The following is a 22715-nucleotide window of genomic DNA, read 5'->3' on the forward strand; positions in this document are numbered from 1 at the left end:
CTTGTCTTACTCCCTACGTCTGAGGATGAGATGACAGGAACAGATTTCCTCTTCAGACAACAAAGCTGTTGCACACCCCCAGCTGTAGGAAGGAGCCCCTGGCAGAAAGCTGGGTGCGGGCGACAAGGCACCCAACAGCCCTCCTGGCCCCCTCTCAAGTACCTGCTGTGGCTGGGCTGCAGCACCATGCACTGAGCGCTGCTTTGACAACTCACGTATGGATGATTTGGTTGGATTTACATGCCACACTTCGCAAACAAAGACTGAGCAGGCTGCTGCCTTCAGGGGGTTACAGATAACGTATTGGGAAAAGACAATATTGGGTTGCAGGGAGCAAGGGAGAGGTAAAAAGCCTGAGAGAAGCTAATGAAGCTGGGCAGCATTTGATGTTTGTGCACAGGAGCTCAGATTATCATTTGGGTGGGCAGATTATTAAATGTGTCAATCAAGGACAAGCCTGGAAATGGCAAGGGGAAGCATGGGAAACGAGGTTAGCTGTTGAACACCAGAGGAAGGAATCTCGTTTTGAGGAGGAAGGGGTGATTGGCAGCAGCACGAAACGAGAGGAGCTTCTCCAGCTGTAAGAGGCAGGGGCAGTGGGAGGAGACGGCATGGAGAACATCATTTGGAACTCTTGCTTGCACCAGGTGGGAAATTTTACCCCGAATCCCTCAGCACGCACCTCTCACATTGCTCCTCTCTAGCCCTCTGCAAGGGCCACATGTTCCAGCCAGGTGAATCTGTGCATTGCCAGCTGAGCCAGAGCTGCAGCATGCTTTAGGCTGGTAGATGCTATAGTATAAACTTGGTACGCTCTTCTCCTGCAGACACGGTACAAGTAATCTGCTTTGGGAAGTTTTTAATTGTTGCGTGCAATTAAGTCCCAAGGAAAAGTGGAGTGAGGCTTCCAAAAGCAAACTAATTATTCCTTTCTGAAACCCTCCATTACCTGTATCAGATGTAGGAGAGCAACATGCATGTTTCTCCAGCATTAGCAATGACCACACTCCTTTTAATTGAGACCAAGTGGAGGACATCAGATCTCAATAAATTTTGAGTTATTTCAAGCAGGGAGAAATATCATTCGGCATTATCAATTCTCATTTCAAAAGTCTTAAAAGTTCCACTGGAAGTACAGTGCCTGCAATCATGAAAAATCCACTCCAGAGGAGCGTCTCACATCCCTGTTGTAACAAATTACATTAATAATTACTCCACGCTTGATGATTGTGAATGAGAAACGCCTTGCATGGCTGCCCACTCTTCAAGGTGGGAAAATAACAGGACAATTCCCTCACAGGAGATTTCTGTGGAAGGTCCCCTTTCTCCACAGTTTGCTTCATTTCATTTTACTGATGGGGGCTGATCACAGTCCCTGAGTCCAGGGCATGGCCACCAAGGGAAGGGAGGAATGGCAGAGCCTGGACAGCAGAGAGGGGAATTTGGAGAGCAATGCCTCAGCCTTGAGGAGGAAGATAAGGCGTGCTGTGGGACTTCCAAGTCACAAATTTAAACTGACAAATGTGGCTGACATCAAGCCTTTCTTCTGCTAAATAGAAACTTTCTGTCTAAGACAAATCTTTTCATACTGCAAACCACATCCTGAATGTTTCATGCACAAATCTGCTCCCGATCACACGGGAACTTGCTTCCGTTCCCATTTACCATCACCGCTCTCCCGATGGCAATGCCTTTGCGTCCCTAGTGCTGCTGCAAAACTGCTTTTAAGCAAGAGGAACACGAGCAAAGTGTTTCATATGACTCAGAATGAAAACAGAGGTGTGAGCACCGTATGAGCCTCCAGCTGTCTGCAAGCACCACAGGCAGAGCCAAGCTCAGTTTGGTAACTACTATTTTTAAACAACATGGGGTTTTCTCATCTGGCAACTGCTCTAGCTATATCCTAGTTCTGTTTACATACTTGGTTTCATTAAAAATTCACATCCTGATTTCAGTCTAACGTTTGCAGCCCTTCAGAAGGTCGAATACTGAAACACGAGGAAGATCTGGATGGGCAGGGCACCCGCCTCTGCCCCAGGAGCAGAGAATGGGGAAAAGTGGGAGCTACGGGGTACCCCCTCCTCCCAGGGTGCTCAGGAGCCAGCAGCTTTCAAGGGGTTACCAGAAAAGGGCTTTACAGTAGAGGTATTCCTCTAAATGATTGTAATCAACCTGTCTGAAGCAGGGAGGGCGCCCAGTCCCTTGCTGTTTGCTGGCAGAGCGTGCGGCATGGACGCTCCAGCACGGCCGGGCACGGGAGCCGGGCAGGCAGCAATCCCCCTGCTGACACCCGCGCCAGCCCCTTCCTGCCCAGACAAAGGCGCTTTTGACTGCGCTCGGCCGAGTTTAGCAACGGCTTCCACACAGCCTGCCCTCACTCCTCACACGCGAGGGCCCCAACAATGACTTTGTGTGTTGGAAGAAGATGGCTGCTAAGGATTTGGCAGAGGTTAGCAGGACTGCTGAAACAGTATGTCCACCATAGGGGACTGGCTCTCTGCGGTGAAACGGGGAGACTGAGGCATCCCCTCACGGTATGTGTCCTGCAAAATAATTCTTCAAAAACTGTGAGTGGTATCTCTGACTGGCTTAGCCTGGTCTTAGGGGTACATTCCCATCTCCACAAGGACAAAGAGGTTCTCCAGAAGTACATGGTGCTAAGAAAAAGGTATCTAGAGCCGCACTGCATAGAAGATATTACTTTATTTTTAGCCTTCCTACAGATTTTCACAGTAAGGCTACAAAGCTTTGTAAAGCAGTCTATAAGGTAACTCACAGAGTTAAGAAATGGTCAGTATTTCTCAGTAGATAATTACACAACTTTTCCACAAGTCATCTTATTTGTCCCACAAAGCTCTGTGATGGACTCCAGCACAACCATAAAGAACAACAAATCTGACTTTTTTGGGCTCACTTGCTACATTTCTTGTTGTTTTTTTCAAAAGCATTCTCAATGGTCCCACAGATTGTGTCTGGACTGTGGTACTCAAATTGCCCTGGAAAAGATGGAGAAAGGCACACACCTTTTCCTTGCTGTGCTCTGCTCCACCCTTGGGCAACGCGGGGTGGTCTCAGCCTCAGCTGCTCGTGCCTCGGGGCAGGAACCTCTCCTCCAGCCACAGAGGCACCGCGCAGCTTGGTTGTACCAACACAACTCCATGGCCATACAAACTGTCCTCTACATTTCCATCTGCTAAAATCCATTTCCCTTCGAAGAAGCCAACAAATTCAGGACTCATACAAGAGTATGATCAAAAAACTCCTGGGCATCATAAAATCCTAGGTGGTCTCTTGCCTCAGCTCCACCTGACCCTTCTGGATCTAGTTATTCTACTGGGGAGCTCAAGCACAGAGTGGTTTTGCCTGAGGGACCTCAGCTCAGGTCAAGCTTACCACAAGCAACAGGACTTTCTCCTGACTTGAGGAGTGTGGCTAAGCCTGACCCGTGCAGCTGCGTGAAGCTGCCATCCCCGGCCAGGGACGCCCAGGACTCTGGCGCAGGTGAGGAACGTGGCAACCTGACGGACACCTGACAGGCTCCTACCCTGCACGGTGGGAAGCGTGGGCAAACCCCCTCCGCCCCTCTCACAGGAGGACAGCTACGGAAAGGGAGAGCAGATAGAGATGGAAAACAAGAAGAATCAGGACAAACAGGTAAGGGTGGAAACATTAATTATGAACAGCACTTGCCTAAGGAGAAACAGGCTTCACAGCTGCGGCTGTAACAAACCCTGATGCGTGTGGATGGCACGTGAAGAGCAACAGGGCGAGCAGGGGTGTGTGTACGTCCCTGTGCAATGTGTACTGGAGACGAAGCAGCAGTTCCACTGCAGACCAGCTACTCCACACACCGCTGTCCGAGTTATGAAATGGGCTGTCTGTACTCAACACCTTCTAGAAGGAAAGACTTTCAAAGCCAGAATGAAAATTTGGTGCAGGTTGTTTCACTCTTATTTCTATTATTACCTAATGAGTCCTAAGTGCATCCATCCCTACATCTCGAGAATGTTTTGTTTTTTATTGTGGGTTTGGGTTGTTTTTTTTTTCTCTCTAAACTCCCATCATTAAAAATCAATTAGTGTACGGGTAACGTTACACAGATGCTTCTGCAGCAAGGGGCTGACATCTGCAGTGGCAACAGCCCAGATACTACAGCAATAGATGTCCAAAAATACCCCGTAAGGAAAATCAACCCCCACCCCTAAAGCTGTATTCTTTCTGATCAACAAAACAGCTGAACGTCCAGCCTGGGCCTGCTTCCCCGTCTCCTGCATAATTAGCACACTTCTCAGAGCAAGCAGTAAAGTTTAATTGTCTTTAATTATCCAGTTCAAGGAGGATTGGGTTTCTCGCCTGATGTCCATATAATTTCCCTGCCAACGACTTCATCATCCCTTTACTGGAAGTGGAGTGTAGCTTCTAAAGCTCTCTTCCATAAAAGACAAAAGTTTCAGTGAAGGCTGTGCTGCCCGCACAAGCAGAGACAAAGGTCCTTGTGTCTACAAGGATGTTGCTTAGGCTGCTGCATGTGTTTTCTGCAGGGTGGGAGTGAATGAGTTGCAACTAATGTGCAATCAAGAACCACCACAATTACAAATGTAAATGAACAGGCAATTGGCACTGACCTTTGTAGATTGTTAGAGGACTAATTAAGGTATGATCAGACACTCTCTTCCAAGAGACTGAGATGCATCTATACAAGCAAATATCTACGCAGCGCCCCACAGCAGCAATGCTTTTTCCTACATGCTTGCACACACCAGGCCAGTACATACACACAGACAGACACGTCGTTTAACCCTGGCACCTGCTCTCTGCCACGGAGCAAACAGGATGGAGTGGGAAGGGGAACAAGGCAACTCCACTCACCCAGGCTACACAGTCCCACTTAACACAAGGCTACAGCACGAGGGCTGCGTTACCTTTCATGGCAGCACCCCGCAGTTTTATGTAAAGCTGGAGATGAGAAGATTGGCACAAGCTGGATGAAGTTAGGGAAAGAAAAAAGCCATGAATAATCTTTCAGCATTTCTAGCAAAGCCACAAAGGTGTCCAGCAGCAGGAGGAGCGACTGTGGCTGCTCTGTGCTGGCACCTCGCCTTGAGTCACGGCTGGCCCAGGGGTCTGCCCTAGCAGGGGCAGCAGCTGGCTGGACCCCGCCACCCCCTGGGAACTCAGGAACCCTTACAATGTGATTGCTTGTGCCTGCTTGCTCTTGGTCATAGCACACCGGACTAAGGAGTGAGGAGAGGGATGGTTTTTCACACTACTGCTGAGGCAAACCAGCAGCCGGCCAGCCAGACCAGCAAGAAAACAGACCAGCACGAGAAGTTTTCTGCCGGCTCTGCCCTGAACACTTGCAGCTCTGCAGGGAGAGAAAACAGGTGCTAGCTGAGGTCCTGCTCAGGGCCTCGTCCTTGCCCATCGGCTTGCAGGCATCTCCCAGGACGGGGACTCCACAGCCTCCCGGGGCAGCCGGTCTGGGGCCAGGCCACCCTCCCAGGGAGGAGCTTTGCAGAAAGTAGAAAAGCTGTGAGGACTGAAATGTTTTAAGAGTCTCAGAAAGAGCAGTGATAACAAAAGGGGATTCGCTTTGGAAAAAACTGCAAGCTGGTATTATATTTGTAGGGAAAATGAATTTAAACCAAATATAATTAACTAGAGGAGAGAGAATCACAGTGATGATTACCATAGAGTAACAGCGACATCAAAACAAACCACTGCACTTGTAATGCAGCAAACCAGCAAAAAAGTCACTGTCCCTTTGGGCCCCCCAACAGACGTGTTACAGATCAGTAAATCACTTTCTGCTCAAGGTGTCTAAAACACAAGGAAGACTTTCTTGTGCTACCCGTTACCACCAGAGACTTCTCATCAAAAGGCAGTGAGGAAAGTCCACCTAGCCCTCAGAAAAAAACCCAAAAAACCTCATAATGGGGATACAGCAGACACCGTCGTATTATACAGGAGAAAGAAATGCAGAGTGCCAGCTGCAAACCCCACGTGCAGCCCTGCCACAAAGACGAGTGTTTCCCACGCTGGCAGCACCGTTCTGGGTGAAGCCTCACTGAGCAGCATGTGCGGCAATCCTGAACAGGTCTGAGAGCCAAACAGACTGGCGAAGTTCAAATCCAAGAAAAAACACACACGTCAGGAGAGCGAATTAAAGCCTAAGTATGTGCGTATTCCTGCTACACATCACTGACACCCAAAACTTCAGAAAAATAACAGCCAGCTGAACAATAAGTAACAGCAGCATTTTATAACGCTGGGAGTTTAAATGTCACAGAAAAAAGGGAAGGATCAGCCTGTTTGAGGCAGATCTTTTTATGCATAAAGAATTCACACTGAATAAATGAAAGCCAAGAAACAAATCATTGTTGTGCCCTGCAAGAGGCTGATATTGCCCACCGCGAGGACCACCCCTGGATGCCGTGCCCCCGCCTGCCCTGACACCCAGGGGCAGAGGCACCAGCCGGCATCCTGACATGCCTTCCCTCAGGGAACAGCCTCAGCCCAGCTGCTGGCCTGGGGCAGCGGAGCCACCCTGCTTTACATTCGAGTTGATGTTCTGATACCCTAACAGGATCAGCATAAGTGAGAGATGAAAGCATCCACTCTCTCCCACCAGGGTACTGCAGCTTCTCATCCAAATCTGGCTCCTGTCACTGCAGGGATAACTGGACCAGCGCCTTGTGCCTGTGGCCACCAGTGCGCTGGTGAGGTGTGCCTGCTTACTCTTGCTCAACAATGGGCTGGAAGAGCGTTTGCAATGAAGTATCTCAGGTCAAAACGACCTGCAAAAGAGATCAGTGGTTCCCCTTTGCATTCTACAGAGTCTTACCCTTACTTGTATTTTTAACCTTTGAAGTAAAGTATGATAAAGAAATTCTCAGTGTCTTGTTTGCTGTCAGTTTTTGTTGAAGAACCAACAAGGTTAAAGGAGATTATCTCAAGCCATTCAAAAAAATAAAATATTTTTAAACTGAGATTTCCTTTTAGTGACTTGTCACAACTTTTAGTTAAAATTACATATTTTTTTTTAAACAGTTTCAGCTAGTATGCTTCTGCACTGTCAGTACCTGCCATGTCATAATCCTGGTGGACGTACAGGGAAAGATAAGGCTTCTAAAGTAAGAGACAAGGTAAACAAAAATTTCTAAAGTAAACAAAGATTTTTTTAGGATTGTTCTGTATATCACAAAAGGGCACAGACAGCTTCTTCCCTCTGTTCATTTTACTTTTAAGAAAACTCACAAATCATACAACACTGATCAACATACCCTTTCAAAATCTGAATGTTTTTCTACAGTGGAGCACTGCAGAGAAGCAGAACGGCTGTAAGAGCTGCTGTCCCCTCCGGGACAGTGTGGCAACCACAGCACGCTTTCACTGCCGCCGTGACCTTTGGGAAAGCATGCTCCATGCCCTCTACTCCACTGGGCTGCTGAGTTCACAGATCGGTCACTTTTTTCCATGAGACTGAATTTAACTCTTAATGAAAAATCTCCTGCTTTACTTTTTGGGTGTTTCGCAATTATTTCAGGTCCTTGTTACTAACATGCATAACAGCAACGCAACCCAGGTCTTAATTCAATGGACCTTTCTAAGACCCACACCTATTCTCTTCCAGTTTGTGCTGCTTTCCTTTCTCACTGCCTTTAAGCTAAGATGACTCTCCTTGTCCCTATGTGCATTAATTGCAAAATGCCAGTTCCTCAGCGATTTCTGTAAGATTTAGCAATTTCAACAGCAGTCATGCAGGGAAGTCCTGGCTGAAGCCAAGAGGAGGGTTGTAAAGGCTTTTGCTGGCATTGCTCCAGCTCCAGTGTCTTCACATCCCTGACAGCACATGTACCAGAAGACTTGGGCAGGCTCCCCTCCTCCTCCTCCTGCTCCCTTCAAAGAGGGCTTCACTAGATCCTGCTTTTTCCTAACATAAAAAAAAACCTTCTTAACCCTTTAAACAATTAAAAAAAGTACAATTTCTGTTTTGCCCAGCCTCTTCCCTTTAATGTACATTTTCTCTTGCTAGATTCACAGCTGCAATCCCCTTCCTATTACCTGTCCTTTCTGTATGAGCAAATGCTTCATCCAAGTCCTTCACCTTATCCACCTTGTCAAGAGGAGACATGGAAAACCAGCCCCTTCTCCTGCCCACCCCTTGCAACCAGCTCTTCCTCCCGATCCAGTGTGGCTGAAATGCTAGAAATCAATGAACCAGCTGGGACAGGTTTGCACTGGCGCTCAAGACATCACTTAACACGTTACAAAATAGCTACAGAAAGTATAGTACGATAGTTCGTTAGAGTTGTCTAAATGTGATGGTATCTTTAGACACGCATACAACATTCCCCTGTGTAAGAAACTAACCTGAACAAACATACACACATCTACAAGTCAAACCCGCATTTACCCTGCTGGAACGGAGGGGACCACTTACAACTACAAAACGAAGCATGTGCTCAAGTATTTGGTGCTTCAGAGCCACCAGCCACCAGCCCCATGAGGCAGAGCTATGCTGGATGCTGCAGGTACAAGAAGGGTCTTGTGCTACCCCAGGGCAGCCGTGACTCCCGTAACACATTACTGACAAGCAATACCGACCCCCACAGCAGGGAAGAGACACAAGAAAAGCCACCGAGCTTGGCACGGAACTGCGTGGAGGTTCTGATGCTGCTGGTCAAATCCTGTGACGCAGAGAAGCCAAGAGCCCGACCCTGTTCATGCAAGGGAGGCAGCACTCACCAGCCTCAGCAGCTGGACACTTCCGGATGGTGAAGATCTGTCCCAAGTCTTCCTCTTCTTCAGGAAGACCTTTCTGGAGGCGCTGCAGCTTACGTAGGCTTTCACTCCGCTGGTGTTTCATGGAACGCACATGCTGGATAAGGTTCAGCTTGGCCTTGGTGGAGTAGTTACAGAGGACACAGTGATAATAGCAGCTTTCACCCTCAACCCCGCTCTCGTGATGCTGAAGGTGCTGTGAAGAATAAAGCAGAGAGATGTGAATTTCCTTTATCATCTCCAGTCTCCCTGGGTTAGTCCACTGTAAATTGCTAAAAGCCACCTGAGAATTAAGAAAGAAACCACATTTTGACAAAGACGCAGTAAGATCAAGCCTGTTTATTCTCAGGGTACCATACACTCTCCTGCTTAGAAGCAAGAAAAACGTAACACGCTGAAATGAGCACAGAAGCAAAAATCAAGATAGGCAAGATCTTCTCCTTCAGTGAAAGAAAATACCAGATCTAACATTAACATCTACTCACACCTACGCATGGCTAATTCTTTCATATTTGAAGCTCATCCTGGGAGAGGATCCAACGGCATGTCAAACAGATAAAACTAGATTTGATAAATTCTCATTGTAAACTAAGACGACTAAGACCACAGCAATCCTAGAACACGAAGAACCCATCAGATCAAGAGGTCCTAGAAACAGCATATGGAAGCAGAGCATAGAGTGTGTGCCATCCTATCCATCATTGAGCGCTCTGTTCCCTGGCATCTGGGTTTTACTCCCTCGGACCCGGAAGAAAGCAGCAGCCTGGCTTGGAAGACATCTGCCACAACAATCCAGACTGAGAAGCCAATGGTGAGCACGCGGCTGGGTACCACTGCAAGAGGTTAGCACTTAGAAATAAAATCTTGCCACCCTCTGAAGCTCCGCTACTGCAGTCAATATAGCTAATTCAAGATTATACCTTGATTATTTGACAAAATCTATCCATCGTCTGGCACAGAGATCCACGCTGCTAGGGAAATGAATAGCTATTTTATGTCACAGATCCCAAGGATGCAGCAATTATTTCTTAAAAGCAGAGGGACAAACTCACTGCTTACAGCTATGTTGGCTGCCATGGCACAGCCCCACTCTGTCCAGTTTGGGCAGCACCAGGACTCAGAGCTCACAGTAACCCTCCCAATTCCCACAGTAAGGGCTTATCACAAGTTGAAGAAAAACGGATACCGAAGTCAAATGTAAGACTCCTCAGTGAGGGCTATTTGGGGTTTTCACTACACACCTACATTTCAGCTAAAAAATAATCCCTGCCAGCTCTGCTGTCCAACCTCAAGACCTCTTTTTGTCTTCTGGGTCATCTCATGAAACTCTTGCCTCACCATGCACTTTGTCCAAGGCACATAAGTAAGGTGATTTGGACATGAACTCAAGATTTGTCAATCAAAAATATTGCCTATGTGCAGCCAGGACCTTCTGGTAAAAATTCTGATGTCTATTATCTGAGTTACAGCTCAGATAAGATTAAAGACATATTACCCAGCGCTGTGTGCTTCGCTAACACAGAGGAAGGAGAGCCCTCTGAGTCTAGGAATGATTAAAAATAGGATAGGAGCTGATGCTGAGGCTTCTGATTGGAAGGGTGAGGGAAGAGAATAAATGTATTCTAGATCTGGCTAATTAGACTAGCCTCTTTTGGGATTGCGATGTATTTAATTAAATTCACTGTAATATTTGAAGAATTCACTAGGGCACTAATCCCGCTGGTGCCCTCAAAAGTTTTTTTTTTGCTGTTTTCCCTCATAAGAACTTCTTCTTCCACTCATTTCTATTGTTTGCATGCATTACTCTCTTTCTGAGCCAGAAAAGGAGAAATGGTTTAAGACATAAAAAGCTAAGGATAGTGAGCCAGTCACAAGAGCCACACACGGCTTGCGTGGCCCGGCTTAACCAGCCTCTCTCTGCCCTGCTTAAGATACAGCCTTGGCAATAAAACCTCCCTGCCGCCCCGTCTCGCCGCAGCCTGGGGGTCTCGCTCCAGGAGATGCACAGCAACCCCTGTCTTCCGTCAGTCAAGAGGGATGTCGGGGAAGCACCCATCCTGCAAACATCACGTTCAAGCTCAGAAAGTGCCAATAGGCTCAGCAGTAGCTTCTGCGAGAAGGCAGAGGAAACCCCTAGTGATCAATTAGAGAAAAAACTGGTCACAGGTTCAAGGAAATATTAAGGACATGGGAACCAGAGGCACAGTCTGTACTACTCTCATTTGAAAGGGGATTTTAGGAAAACATTTGTTTTAAACAGTTTAACAAACATGTCTTATATTTTGCTCCTCTTCTGCGCCCACTTCATGCATGTTCCAATACCCCTTCTGCTTGGGTCAGCTTTGCCTGCCTGTTCTGCCAGAGGCGTCAAGACCTGAGGGTGCCAACACCACCAAGTCCACCCCAGACACGGCATGACATCGCACGCCTACCTCTGAATCATGTCAGTCTTCCAACAGAGGAAAGGAGCAGGCCAGAATAAGACAATGTGACGGACGAGCAAGCACTAGCTGTGAGTTGCTGGAAGTGACAAAACGCTGGACAAGTACATGTAGTTATTGTCCATCACACTGTTAAGCTTTCCTCTTGTGAGAATTTACCCGTATCACAGAAAAAAAAATCAAAATATTAAACCAGAACCTTATTAGAAGACAAATCAACTTGACAATCAAAAGAATATATTGTTCCTAGGAAAACCAACCAGCTACTGTCAGAGAACATTGATTTCTGCAAGTCCGGGAGGGGGTGTTTGCCCCCTCCCTCTCAACGATAGGAAACTTCCAACATCTGGTTCTTCACGCATGGTATGCAAAATATTGATCAGGTTTAGTCAAAGCTCCACTTTAAATCAGAAACAGATAGAGGAACGCTCTGATGGAAACCATACGGCTCACGAGTACAGCTTCCCAGGGGGATGCGGGCTGTTCCTGTATGTACATTAACCGCAGCATAACACCGTGCCACTCACAACACCTATTCCTACACACAAATCAAATGAAATCTGGCCCACCTTCCATTTGGGAAGCGCTCGGCTCTCGGGCTGTGACTCACACAGGACGATCCTGCTCAGAGACCTCATCTCCTCCATTTGCCACAAACCTTGCACCGCCAGCCCCTGACCTTCTCTGCAGACCTTTCCCACGGAACACCAGTTCCCCACTGGTGACGAGCCCCCATATTTGGCAACTTCATCTCAACATCAAGAGGTACCCACTGCAGCTCTGCCCGGCGCGCGGGGTGGCATCACCCGGGCACAGCCGCGTGGCAGCAGGATGGCAAACAAACCCCCGGGATGGGGAGCAGCCGCTGGGGAGAGCTGGCTGCCAGCCCAGCCCCACAGAGGGGCACCGACAACCACCGCCGGAGCCTCTCCTTTAGCTTCTCACAACAAAAACAGTATTTCAGGGTGACTCCGTACCAAACCATGCTCGCTGGGCGGCCACGCTCGCGCCAGCCGCTGGGACGGCCTCAGCCCTGCCCCACATGATCTGCCTGACGCGCGTTCCTGGCCGGTTCAGGGAGTATTGCACAGAGCCCTTCCTCTGGGTTTGGCTCAAAGAAGTTGGCACGTTTAGAGGGTCTGAACGCGAAGACAGTTTAAATAAGCAGGGGAAAAATTGTGACTTGTGCTTATACGCACTGCAGAGTGCTGGGGGCCAGCAGGCAACACGCCATCCCTGTGGGAATCGCAGTGCACAGCCCCGGCCCCTCCAGCGCGGGAGGAGGAGGGGGAGACACCTGCACACCGGTGCCAGCGCTGCCCCAGCCCCTCGGCGCAGGGGACGGGTGCGGAGGGCGCGGGCCAGCGAGGTGCCCTGCAAGCGCGAGCAAGGCTGCCTGTGCTGGGACGGGCAGACCCGTGCCGGATTGATGGACTGACTTTCCAGCCCTTGCTCTCTAACGTCTGGCTCTGAATTGTTTTCTTCTAGTAAATAATAGCATAATAAATGTTCACAGCGTATGACTATGGAAAACTACTTTTAAACAAAGTATGGGATGATGATACATTCAGTTTTTCTTTCTCTTCACCTCCATCTCTCACATCCTGCAAACTTTATTTTACAGTCTGTCTTTTCCCCATCTAACACCGCCTCACCCACAGCACTTTTCAATAACCATGGAATTTAATGCGACAGCTGTATTAATCTGTCTGACTGCAGGCAGTCCGCCTCACCCCCGTGCCATGTACTCAGACTAAGTTCTTCGGAGATGAGAGTGTTGTAACTGGAACTGAGGATCCATGTTGCTACTACTACACAAGTAATGAACTCTCCTGCTGAATACCTATGTAGGTGTTACTGCAGTTAATGTTCACCATTTAATCTCATTTCTAAAAACTTTTGTATGTCTTTTAAGTATTAAAAGATGTTAAATCTTTATCTGCTTAAAACCTCTTCTGTATTATTACAGTCATTGTGTAAAGAGCCCGATTCCTATGGTAACATGAGCGGATAATCCTCCCTATAGCACTCTGTTGCCAGAAGGCACAATGTTATTTTTCAAACCTTATTTGCTACATTTAGTGGGTCAGACACTGTTCTGGGGCTATCTGAACTGTAACCCTAGCTCACGAGGGAGATGCAATAACCACTTTGAACTATCTCGTGCTTTTGATGTTTGTTGTTCATTAGCAAAAAGGCCTCATTTCTACGCAAACTTAAATTTATCTTGTATAAAGCTTGCCCTTTGGAGGGCCCTAAAAGCTGCTCAGGACTAACCCGCACTGCCAACAGTGGGAATCCCAAAAGCCCCTGGCCTGCCAGCTGTGAGACAAAGAACTCCTCTCCTCACCAGCAGCGGGCTGACAGGACCACCAGCTGCAGCAAGGACCTGGACCCTAAACCAACCAAATCAGACATCTCTGCAAACACACTGACAGGGACGGCCAGAGAAGCCCACCGCCCGCTTATTTACGCAAACACCCTTGCTGCTTACCGACTCTGATCGCTCAGCAAGACCAGGTGGTGGTATGGCTAATTGATAAACAGTATGGAGAAATCTCCTTCCAAATCACTTTTGATCACTTTCTCCTGCTGGTGCTCACGTTACAGGATGCTCCTGCCACAAAACTGGAGGCCACTCAACTACCAAGAGCTTCTTCATGAAAAAGTTTTCAGTCTCAAATGTCTTTGGAAGAGTTTTTGTTTCCACATGCAACACCCTTGTACTGCTGAACTCAGCACGATGTCTGCTCTGTTAGAATGGGTAAAATTAGTGACTTAAAAGAACTGACAGATGCAGCTGAGGAAGAAGGAGCCAAAAAACTGCTGAAGGGTTACAAAAGCCGTGGAAGGGAGCATCGCTGCAGATGTGCACTGCTCCTCCTCTTTCCTGCAAGCATTTACATCTGACCAGCACCCGCAACGAGCCCCAGAGCCGGCAGGACCCCTGTGAAGCCCACGGTGGCACGCAGAACCAGTGGAGCACACAGGGGTTACGCGAGATCTCAAGCCACACAGGGTTACTGTGAAAGCCAACACCAGCACACCCTGCCGTGTTCAGGAGGAGGTGTTGGAGGCACGCCAGCCCTATGAGCACATCCTCAGCACAGAAGGATGCCCAGGGATTGACTCTTCCTCAGGGTGAAGTCAGACACGGGTAATTAGTAACAGGCTTGGCAGGAAACATTTCACATGCCAGCAAGAACCGTGCCGGTGACAATGCACTCCTGGGGAGCCAGACGAGACACGATCCTTACACCAGAGCTGGAGGGGAGGCTACAGGTTGCCATGGAAAGGGACCAGACCCTGCAATGGACCTCAGAAGCCTCATAAGTGTCTCTTGGCCCCCATGTGCCTCTGATCTGCTGCACGAGATAAATCACAGTCCTGGAAGAGAAGAATCTGAATTTTTAATGAAAGTCATGTGGATGCAGCTGTCTGATCCCAGTCTGTTCCAAGTACTCCATAAAAGTCAGAGCTGGCCCATCCGTCTTGCTCTCCTTTCACACCTGCAGCCCCGGCTGGAATTTCCTGGAGCTGACGGAGATGCGGGGCGGATGCTGCATGCAGCGAGAACACATGCTGGCTATGCGCTGGTGTGCTTGCAGCCACCCCGCAGCCCAGATGTTTTGAAAGGAGGAAAAAACTGATTCTCCATACAGCAGGTTCAAAAGATGAACTTACGCTTTTTCGTATTCCACCAACATACTGCAGTTGTTTACTGCTTCTGAAGAAGTAGCGTTACAAAACCCTTCCCTCATTCCAGGTTCTCCAGCTCCTTGCATAACAGCTCCTTCGCGCGGCTTGCCGACTGTGGAGTTCAGACTCACATGGCCACAAGTTTTTGCAGTTTAGCTTGTGGTAACTGGAACGGCCTAAGGGTGAGCACCACTCCCCCACCTCCAGCTAAAGCTTCCTCATTATCGCCCAAGCCTTTAAAAACACCACCACAAGATGAGGACAAGGAGACTTTGCGCAACAAATCTGAACTGTGATTTAGCTTTTGGTTCCTGATCTTTATTTTTCTTTCCAGAAGGCTGGAAAGGTAGCACTCCCTCATGCCAAAGCGGCTGAGATGCTCGATGCAAGTCCCTAAGTCACACTGAAAGGCCTAAAGAACAGCACCAGCCACCCCAATTAACAGCCTGTGCCTAACCCTCTTGCCCCCTTCTGAACATCTTTTTGGTGCCCTTCAACCCTGCCTGGCATGAAGTGAATACCCCTGGTATCATGACGGGGCCAACACTGACCCCGTGAGCCCCAGGCAAGCACAGACCTGCTGAGAAGAATGGAGCGCGGCCGTGCAGAGTCCCTGGCCGTCACACCACAAGCTCCCGACCGCCATGATGCGAAGCAGGAGAGAAGCAAGACCAAGGACTTTCCTCAAAGAAGAGCCCTGCAGCAACACACAGGGCAGCTGAGCAGAGCCTGGCAGGTCAGCAGTAACGTACGAGGCACACGAGTTCCTGGCAGTTCCAAGTAACAGCCACCCCCCGTTGCAGCACGGGAAAGGAGCCATCCCCATGAGGTCCCACGCGGGCAGAGGCCACAGATGCTCACCCGCCGGCCACAAGGCTGGTGCTCGCTGTGCTGAAATGCTTTGGGATTCCCCCATAAACGACCCCAAAAGTCACCCAGCAAACTGGGCTTGCTCCACCAGCCCTTGAAGTCTCATTAAAAGCCAAATATTGCTCAGCCTAAAGATGGAGAGCTCAGCATGGATTTTACTGAACGTTAAATCAACCAGCAAGCGTAGCCAGCAAACTCTGTGGCACTTTAACTTTAAATAATGCAATAATTATTGAATTTCCTTTTTATAACCGAAGTGCTGGAATGTAAACAATGGGGCTGTAATTGCAGGAAGGGGGGATCAATAGAGGCAATCGTTTTCAGCCATGTTAATTGTAAATACAATTGCTCCAAGATGTCAGCCTCGTTCTTCTCGCTCCCAGAATCATCCTAACGGATGACAGAGTCCAACTTTCCCATTACAGCTGTTCGTTCCTTTAAGAGGTTCTCAATCAGGTCTGATCAATCTGTCAAGATAATGCATGGAGTAAGTAAGACTCTTCCAAACACAAGCTCCCAATCAATAGCCCGGACCTGCTTAATGAGGAGGGGCTAAAGCCCAGAGGGAGGCAACAGTCCCAGCTTCTGCTCAGCTCTGGCAGCTAACTTCTTCATGGGGCCTGGCTAAGCCGATCAGCTCTTAACGAGGACATTGTTTATGCAGACTGTGACGAGCAGCATCCCCACGTATTCACAGTCCCCCAGGGTCAGTGGGCAAAAACCCCAAGAGAGATTAACAGAAAACAAGAGCCAAGAAAGGTTGAACTTTTTTGTATTGACACCCGCACCTTTTTAATTGTGCGACAGATCTGAAAGTACTAATTAATCATTCGTTAAAAGAGATCCCCAAAGATGAAAATCTGTGTGGGACTACTGAAAGTGTAAGAGCATCACTAAGATTCCTCCTGTGCCCTCGAGGAAGAACAAAGCCCATGGCAAAGCCCATGCTGGCCCAGCTGGGCTGGCCATCCCCTCCCACCCCAGAAGAGGCACCCCCAGAGCAGAGGAGGCACGATGGCATGCCGACATCCTCAGGGAGGGAGGAGGTGTAAAGGGAGCTAAGGTAGCACTTGGAGATGCCATTTACCACCTGCATTATTTAACTCTGGTAGCACACGGGTATCCCCGGGTGCAGCTAGGCACTACGCTATACATCGCTGAGCAGCAAGGGGGAAAGGTCTCACTGCACCTGGGCTCTTCCTACACCCGTGGAACTTTCTTTTCTCCCACTACTGCATTACAAGAGCTGCAGTCACAACGGATCAACTCTTGGGAAACTGCAACTTCAGAGAATTTTCCAGATCCCTGAAATCTTCACAGCTCTCCCCAGGGAGGCACAGGCGTAAGCTCTGCTATATGTGGAGATGAATACAGGAGTGTGTGTATTGATCTTGCTAATTATAGTGATAAAAACAAAGCACAATGGAGAGTACATTTCCTATCAGCTGCTCCGAAAAGTGGTGCCCTCAACCTTGTGTGCTCCTGCTCCAGCCGTGCGTGGCTTCTGCTGCAGGACCCATGACGGCCCTGCAAGTCTGCAAGGGCATCTATTGCTACTCACTCGTGCACCTCTAAGAAACACGAACCCAATACACTTCATGTGAAGTGCATTCTGTTACAAATCAGGGACCTGAGGGATGTCAACTGTGAGCCGAGCTTCACACAGCAGCTTCTGCAGTGCAGCACAGTGGTTTGGTGACGGTGGGGTGCCTCTTGCAAGCTCACCAAAACCTGAACTGATGACATTTTGTTCCTCAGGAAAATGCATGGTTTTGTCACCTCATACTTTGCATGGCTGCTGTCACCCCGGGAGAAATATGACAGAAAATCTTGTATTTCCTTTTTAAAAGCAGTGCCTGCAAAGTACTGTATGGACAGCAACAGGATGAAGTTATAAAAACAGCAAGAACTTTATTTGCCACAACTCGGCAACATCACTGAGGAGGTCAGGCCTTCCAGTCCACTCCTTTCTCAGTGCTGGGGACAGCCAAGAGCTGAGGAATTCAGGGAGCCTTATCTTTCCCAGAGTTAAGAGAAGAAACATGAAAAGAACAGCTGAACATTAAGACAAGACAGCAACCAAAGGCAGGCTCAGCAATCCCACTGTACAGTCTTTTTTTTTAAACATATTTTGTACATATACTTGAAAATAATAACTTCAGTGTGAGTTGTTAAGCTGTGAACACTCAGCTGAACTAGAACAGCCTGTGAATACAGCAAGTTACTGCATAAAAGGCAAATTATATAATAAAAAGGGCTGGGGGGAACCTGAAAAGACAGCAGGATAAAAATCTGTTGTCCATATTGTAATTATATGGCTGTTGAGTGATTGAAAAAGGCTTTCCATAACGCAGAACAAGACTACGACTATCCATACAGATGATGTATTATTTCCTCCAGCAGCAAAAGGAGTGATCCATGTGTTACGCTGTGAGGGACCTCCGAGCAGGCTCTGCGCGTTCGAAGGCACAGCACGTAACACACACTTGGTCTTGTGTTGCTAACGCCGGCTCCGACTTAAAACAACTACCTGAAACCCTCTCTGTATGCGTGGATCCTGCCTGAAGAATTTAAATTAAAATGGTATTCCCCCCCCCCCCCCATATTAAGTCTTTTGGAAAAGAAACCACCACGCTCCGAAGGAAAAGCTTGAGGAGCGTTCCGCACCCGCTGCGCTGCTCACCGCATCCCGAAGCAGAGAGGCACCTGCCTGTGCTGGGGAGCGGCACAAGGAGGTTCCCACAGAGGGAAGCAGCCCGAGGGGAAGCGGCTCCCTTTTCGTGGAGGGCAGTACGCTCTCGGCATGCAGCAGGACACGGACGAGGCTGGACGCCTCTCCGTGAGCCCTCACCCGTCCTTCCACATTCTGGCTGGGCTCCAGGCACCGCAGCTGGAAGCCGGGCAGCAGGCTGGAGGAACGCCGGGGATGCAATGTCCTTCCAGACCAGAGGTGCTGCGGGACCAGGCAGGACAGGCGGGCACTGCTGCAGCCGACCCACAGGCAGCCATCCCGCTGACACGCGCAGCAAGGGACCACTGTAATAATGCTCCATAAAACCATGTGGGAAATTGAACCAGCCACAGAAAACCACACTGAGTTCACGTTATTTAATAAAATACTACAGACACAGATTAACTTCCCTTGCCCGGTATTTATTGTTTCATCTATCTCTGGAGAAGTTACAAGCACTATGAGAGACTGAAGATTTCCTTGTTTTCATATAGCTTCTTTATAACTTCCTACAGCAATGTACCACATTGAATCCCAACAGATAACCATACAATAACAACAAACAACACAAGACAATTTTTTAATCCTCTCCATAAATCGAAGAATATCAATATCGAAGAGATGGATGACACAACCTCCCCTCACAGAAGCCAACAAGGATGCATTTAGGAACAACAGACCAAGCTCATCCTTCGTCCACGGTCCTCACAGAGAACCAGCTGCGAGAACCAATCTCCACTTTCTCCAGCCAACTGGAGGACTCTGTGCAACCTTGGCCAACGAAAGCCCAAACTCTGCCCTCCTGCCTCACGACAGCACCCCTGCAACACAGAAACATGTACCCCTAGACACAGAGCCATCAACCCTTCCAGAACTCCACCTGCTGCAGTGTACGGTGGTACCTCCTCAGCTGGCAGGTCAACAGGATCCTCACCAGCGTCTGCTCTGCTGCCTTCTCCAGCATCCCACATAGTAGCAGCCTTCTCTTCATCCAACGCCCCTGACCGAGCTGGGCTCAAAGCAGCCAGCCCAGGACACAGACAAGGCACCATATGCACTCTGGGGCATGTTAAGGGCTGCTGCCACAAAAGGAATGCTGGACAGGACAGCAGCAGTGGTGGTGCAGCTGTGGCAGTCTGAAGATGTGGGTAACACAAGGATTTTCAAGAGCAGGCGGTACAAGAGGAGAACCAAAGGAAGGTGCAGTGAATTAGTACGGCAGAGAACAGAAGCAGGAAGAGGAAATACGTAACATTCCTTGAATCTTGAAGGTGAAATGAAAACCGGTAGAGCAAGACTAAGCCAGTGAAGCCCTCCCGGCAGAGCAGCACTTCTTCAGAGGTTTGGGCTGCAGGGCTGGGCACCAAGCTGGGCAACCAAGATTACAACCTTTGATGCAGCAGTAGTGCATCAATATACCCAAAACACAAGGACAGGAGCACCATCCGATTTCAGACAAGCACTGTGAAGGTAAGTTCATTAAGTGTCTGTGAAACACACAAACAGAACACAGAGCACCACAGAAATGCCCATGAGAAAATAAATAATTCTTCATTCAGTGAAAGCTTTGGATTGTATTAGACAAAGCCTGGGGCAATGTAATGAAAGAGGAAGATAAAAAGAAACAGAATAATTACTCACTTGCAGAATGAGGCAAGAATCCTACTGGAAAAATATGTATGGAATTACTTGTAATTAAAAACTATAATAACGCCTGCACACAAAGGGCTGCATTAAGGCAACCTCAAGCCTGGTATTTCCTATGTTTAAGACAGTTGTAAGGGCTTCCATGAGCCGAAGGCACACTAATGTGTCTTAAGAATGGTGTATATAAATTCAGGCAATTGCTCCTTGCCCCATACCACCGAGCAACTACTCTGTGAGGAAAGCTACCAAGTTCTTGGTGAGGAGAATCCTTCCAACCACAGCCTCCTCCAGATTTAACTGGGACATCTCCTCAATCCTTGAACGTGCAGTGGTTCCTAGCACACCTTCACAGGCCTGGTTTCCATCAGAAAGGACGTGTCAGAATGGCCCGTAACAATGTACAGCAGCAAAATTGTTTGACTCATGTATTACACACATGCTCCAAGCCATTTCCAGCCTATGAATGGATTGGGCTTGCTGCTCTAACTTCATCCACAACAGGCTCTTGGCTTGCGAGACTGCCAGGAAAAGGGGCAATGTTTCTCTATAATCCCAACAGACACTGATATGGTAAGTGCAACCCCCCCCCCAGTCCCCACCAAGACACCCCAGGAGGCTGGGGCTGCCACTGCCTCCCACCCTTGCCTCTACGTGGCAAGCCTCTACGTGGAAAAGGTCAGTATTCTGCACCAGCAGGAGATGATATGCTTTTTATTCTGTCATCGTGAGCTGACACCTGCACAAGACATCATCCTTTACCAGAAGGGCAGAAACTAAACAACCTGCATTTCAATGGCACAAAAATAAGAGCGCGTACAGCTGTACAGAGCTGGGGAGCAGCCGTGGGATGTCGATAGATGTGGTGGCACTGCTGGTACAACCGCCTTAGCACCATGCAAACGGGGAAAAAAACCTGAAACAAAAAGCCTGGAGAGACCTGCTGCCCCTTCCCTAGCTGTCAGTCTTCATTCCTAAGCAACTTAAACCCAAGGAGTGATGCCAAGGCATGTGAGGAGAACAGGAACTGAGGACAGGGGCTCAGGGTCAAAACATCCCATTGCTCTTCCTCACACTGGTTGCAGATCCTGCAACACCAGTTGGGATCTTGTACAAAGGACAAAACAGCTTTGTGCAGCTCTGCAAATAAACTGAATTTGCAGTAAAAAAACCTTTTAACTAGCCACTACGCTCCAGTCTTGATGATGAATACAGGACAACCCAAAGTTTCCTTCAAATCATTAGAAATCCCCCACATGACCGTGCTTTCCTTCCCCTCTTCTTTTTCCTTACCAGTTTCATGGTAATATGAAAAGACACCATGAAAACTCCCAGCAAAAGCTTTGCCAGCCCAAAGGTAAGGTGTAAGGGTTTATTTGACATTAAAACATTATGAGAATACGTTGTGTTTAACCCCCGAGACGAGCATCCTGTAAAGAATTGCTGAGATGACTGGGAAACAGGCAAGGCTGTAAGACTACTGCAGTCCAAGGGTGCAGTGGGCCCTAATACGCTGGAAACCTGGCTCCCCAGGGAAATGAACAACACACTTTTATGTGCCATTCCTGGTTTTATGGCCTTGGTATAGGGTAGAGCCAAGTAAGCCTGACAGTGAGATTTCAATTCAACCTTTTTACTTCATCCATGAGAAATTAATATCATCACAATTGGCAAACACCTACATATGAGACTTTCCACAGTAAAAGTTCCTTTTATCTTTAGGAAAAGCCAGAGCAGAATCCAGTGCTCACAACCTGAAGCTAAATAAATGCAGGCATGAAATGGTGCATGTATTTTGAACAAGGTCAGTAGTTAACTCTTCAAACAACAGGATACAGCAAGTTCTTTCTTACCTAGGCCTTTCTAATATGAGATTTTATAACCGAAAGCAGAAGTCTGAGACATAATTCAACATACGAGGTAAGACACAACAGCTTCTCTTAAAGCCAGACTGTAGTGGCTTACCTTCTGGCTTTTAAAACCAAAGACAACCCTCCCCACCGTTGTTCTGCTACCTAGCCCGTGGCTCACACAGCACTGAGCACAATGCAAACAGCAAGGAGGGGTTTCAGTGCCTGGACCCGTTTAAACTCCTACTGAGGGGCAAGCTCCAGCTTCCTGCATTCATACAGTGCTTTCTTTTAGTGCAAACGTAACACTGACGGCAACGCTCGTGTGAGATTTCCTATGTGTGTCTAAACCCAAATTCAGTTGTACAATGCTTCTGTAGAGGGATCTGCAAGAGACCAGAATTGCTCTGAATAGTAGTTGCAGCTATTCCCTCCAAGATGAGACTACAAATATGGAAAATACAGAGCTTATAGAAGTACACTGAAGCAAACAGCATAAAATCTGAGATGATAAACGTCTCTGCTCTTCGGTGCTCCCTTTGTTCAAGTGCATTTGCATCCACTTGTATTTCAGTATATAGGTACAGAAACTCCTGGGAAAAGCCAGACGCAGTATTTATTGGTTTTAGCAATTCTGGATCTGCAACCCACAACGTAAAGTCTGCGGAGATATGCACAGGGTGAATGATAAATATG

The 22715-nt window shown here is 48.2% G+C and overlaps 1 protein-coding gene across 2 annotated transcripts in view; it reads right to left on the reverse strand.

Annotated features, from left to right (window-relative positions):
* Window positions 1-22715, reverse strand: part of ZFHX3 (zinc finger homeobox 3) — a 174288-nt gene that overhangs the window by 68757 nt on the left and 82816 nt on the right. For both annotated transcript variants that reach the window (XM_055818473.1, XM_055818472.1), the window contains exon 4: window positions 8749-8980. In XM_055818473.1, coding sequence (XP_055674448.1) covers window positions 8749-8980 — 232 coding nt within the window. The remainder of the gene's footprint in view (window positions 1-8748; window positions 8981-22715) is intronic.

The sequence above is a fragment of the Falco peregrinus genome, chromosome 14 (assembly GCF_023634155.1).
Source record: "Falco peregrinus isolate bFalPer1 chromosome 14, bFalPer1.pri, whole genome shotgun sequence".
Lineage (NCBI taxonomy): Eukaryota > Metazoa > Chordata > Aves > Falconiformes > Falconidae > Falco > Falco peregrinus.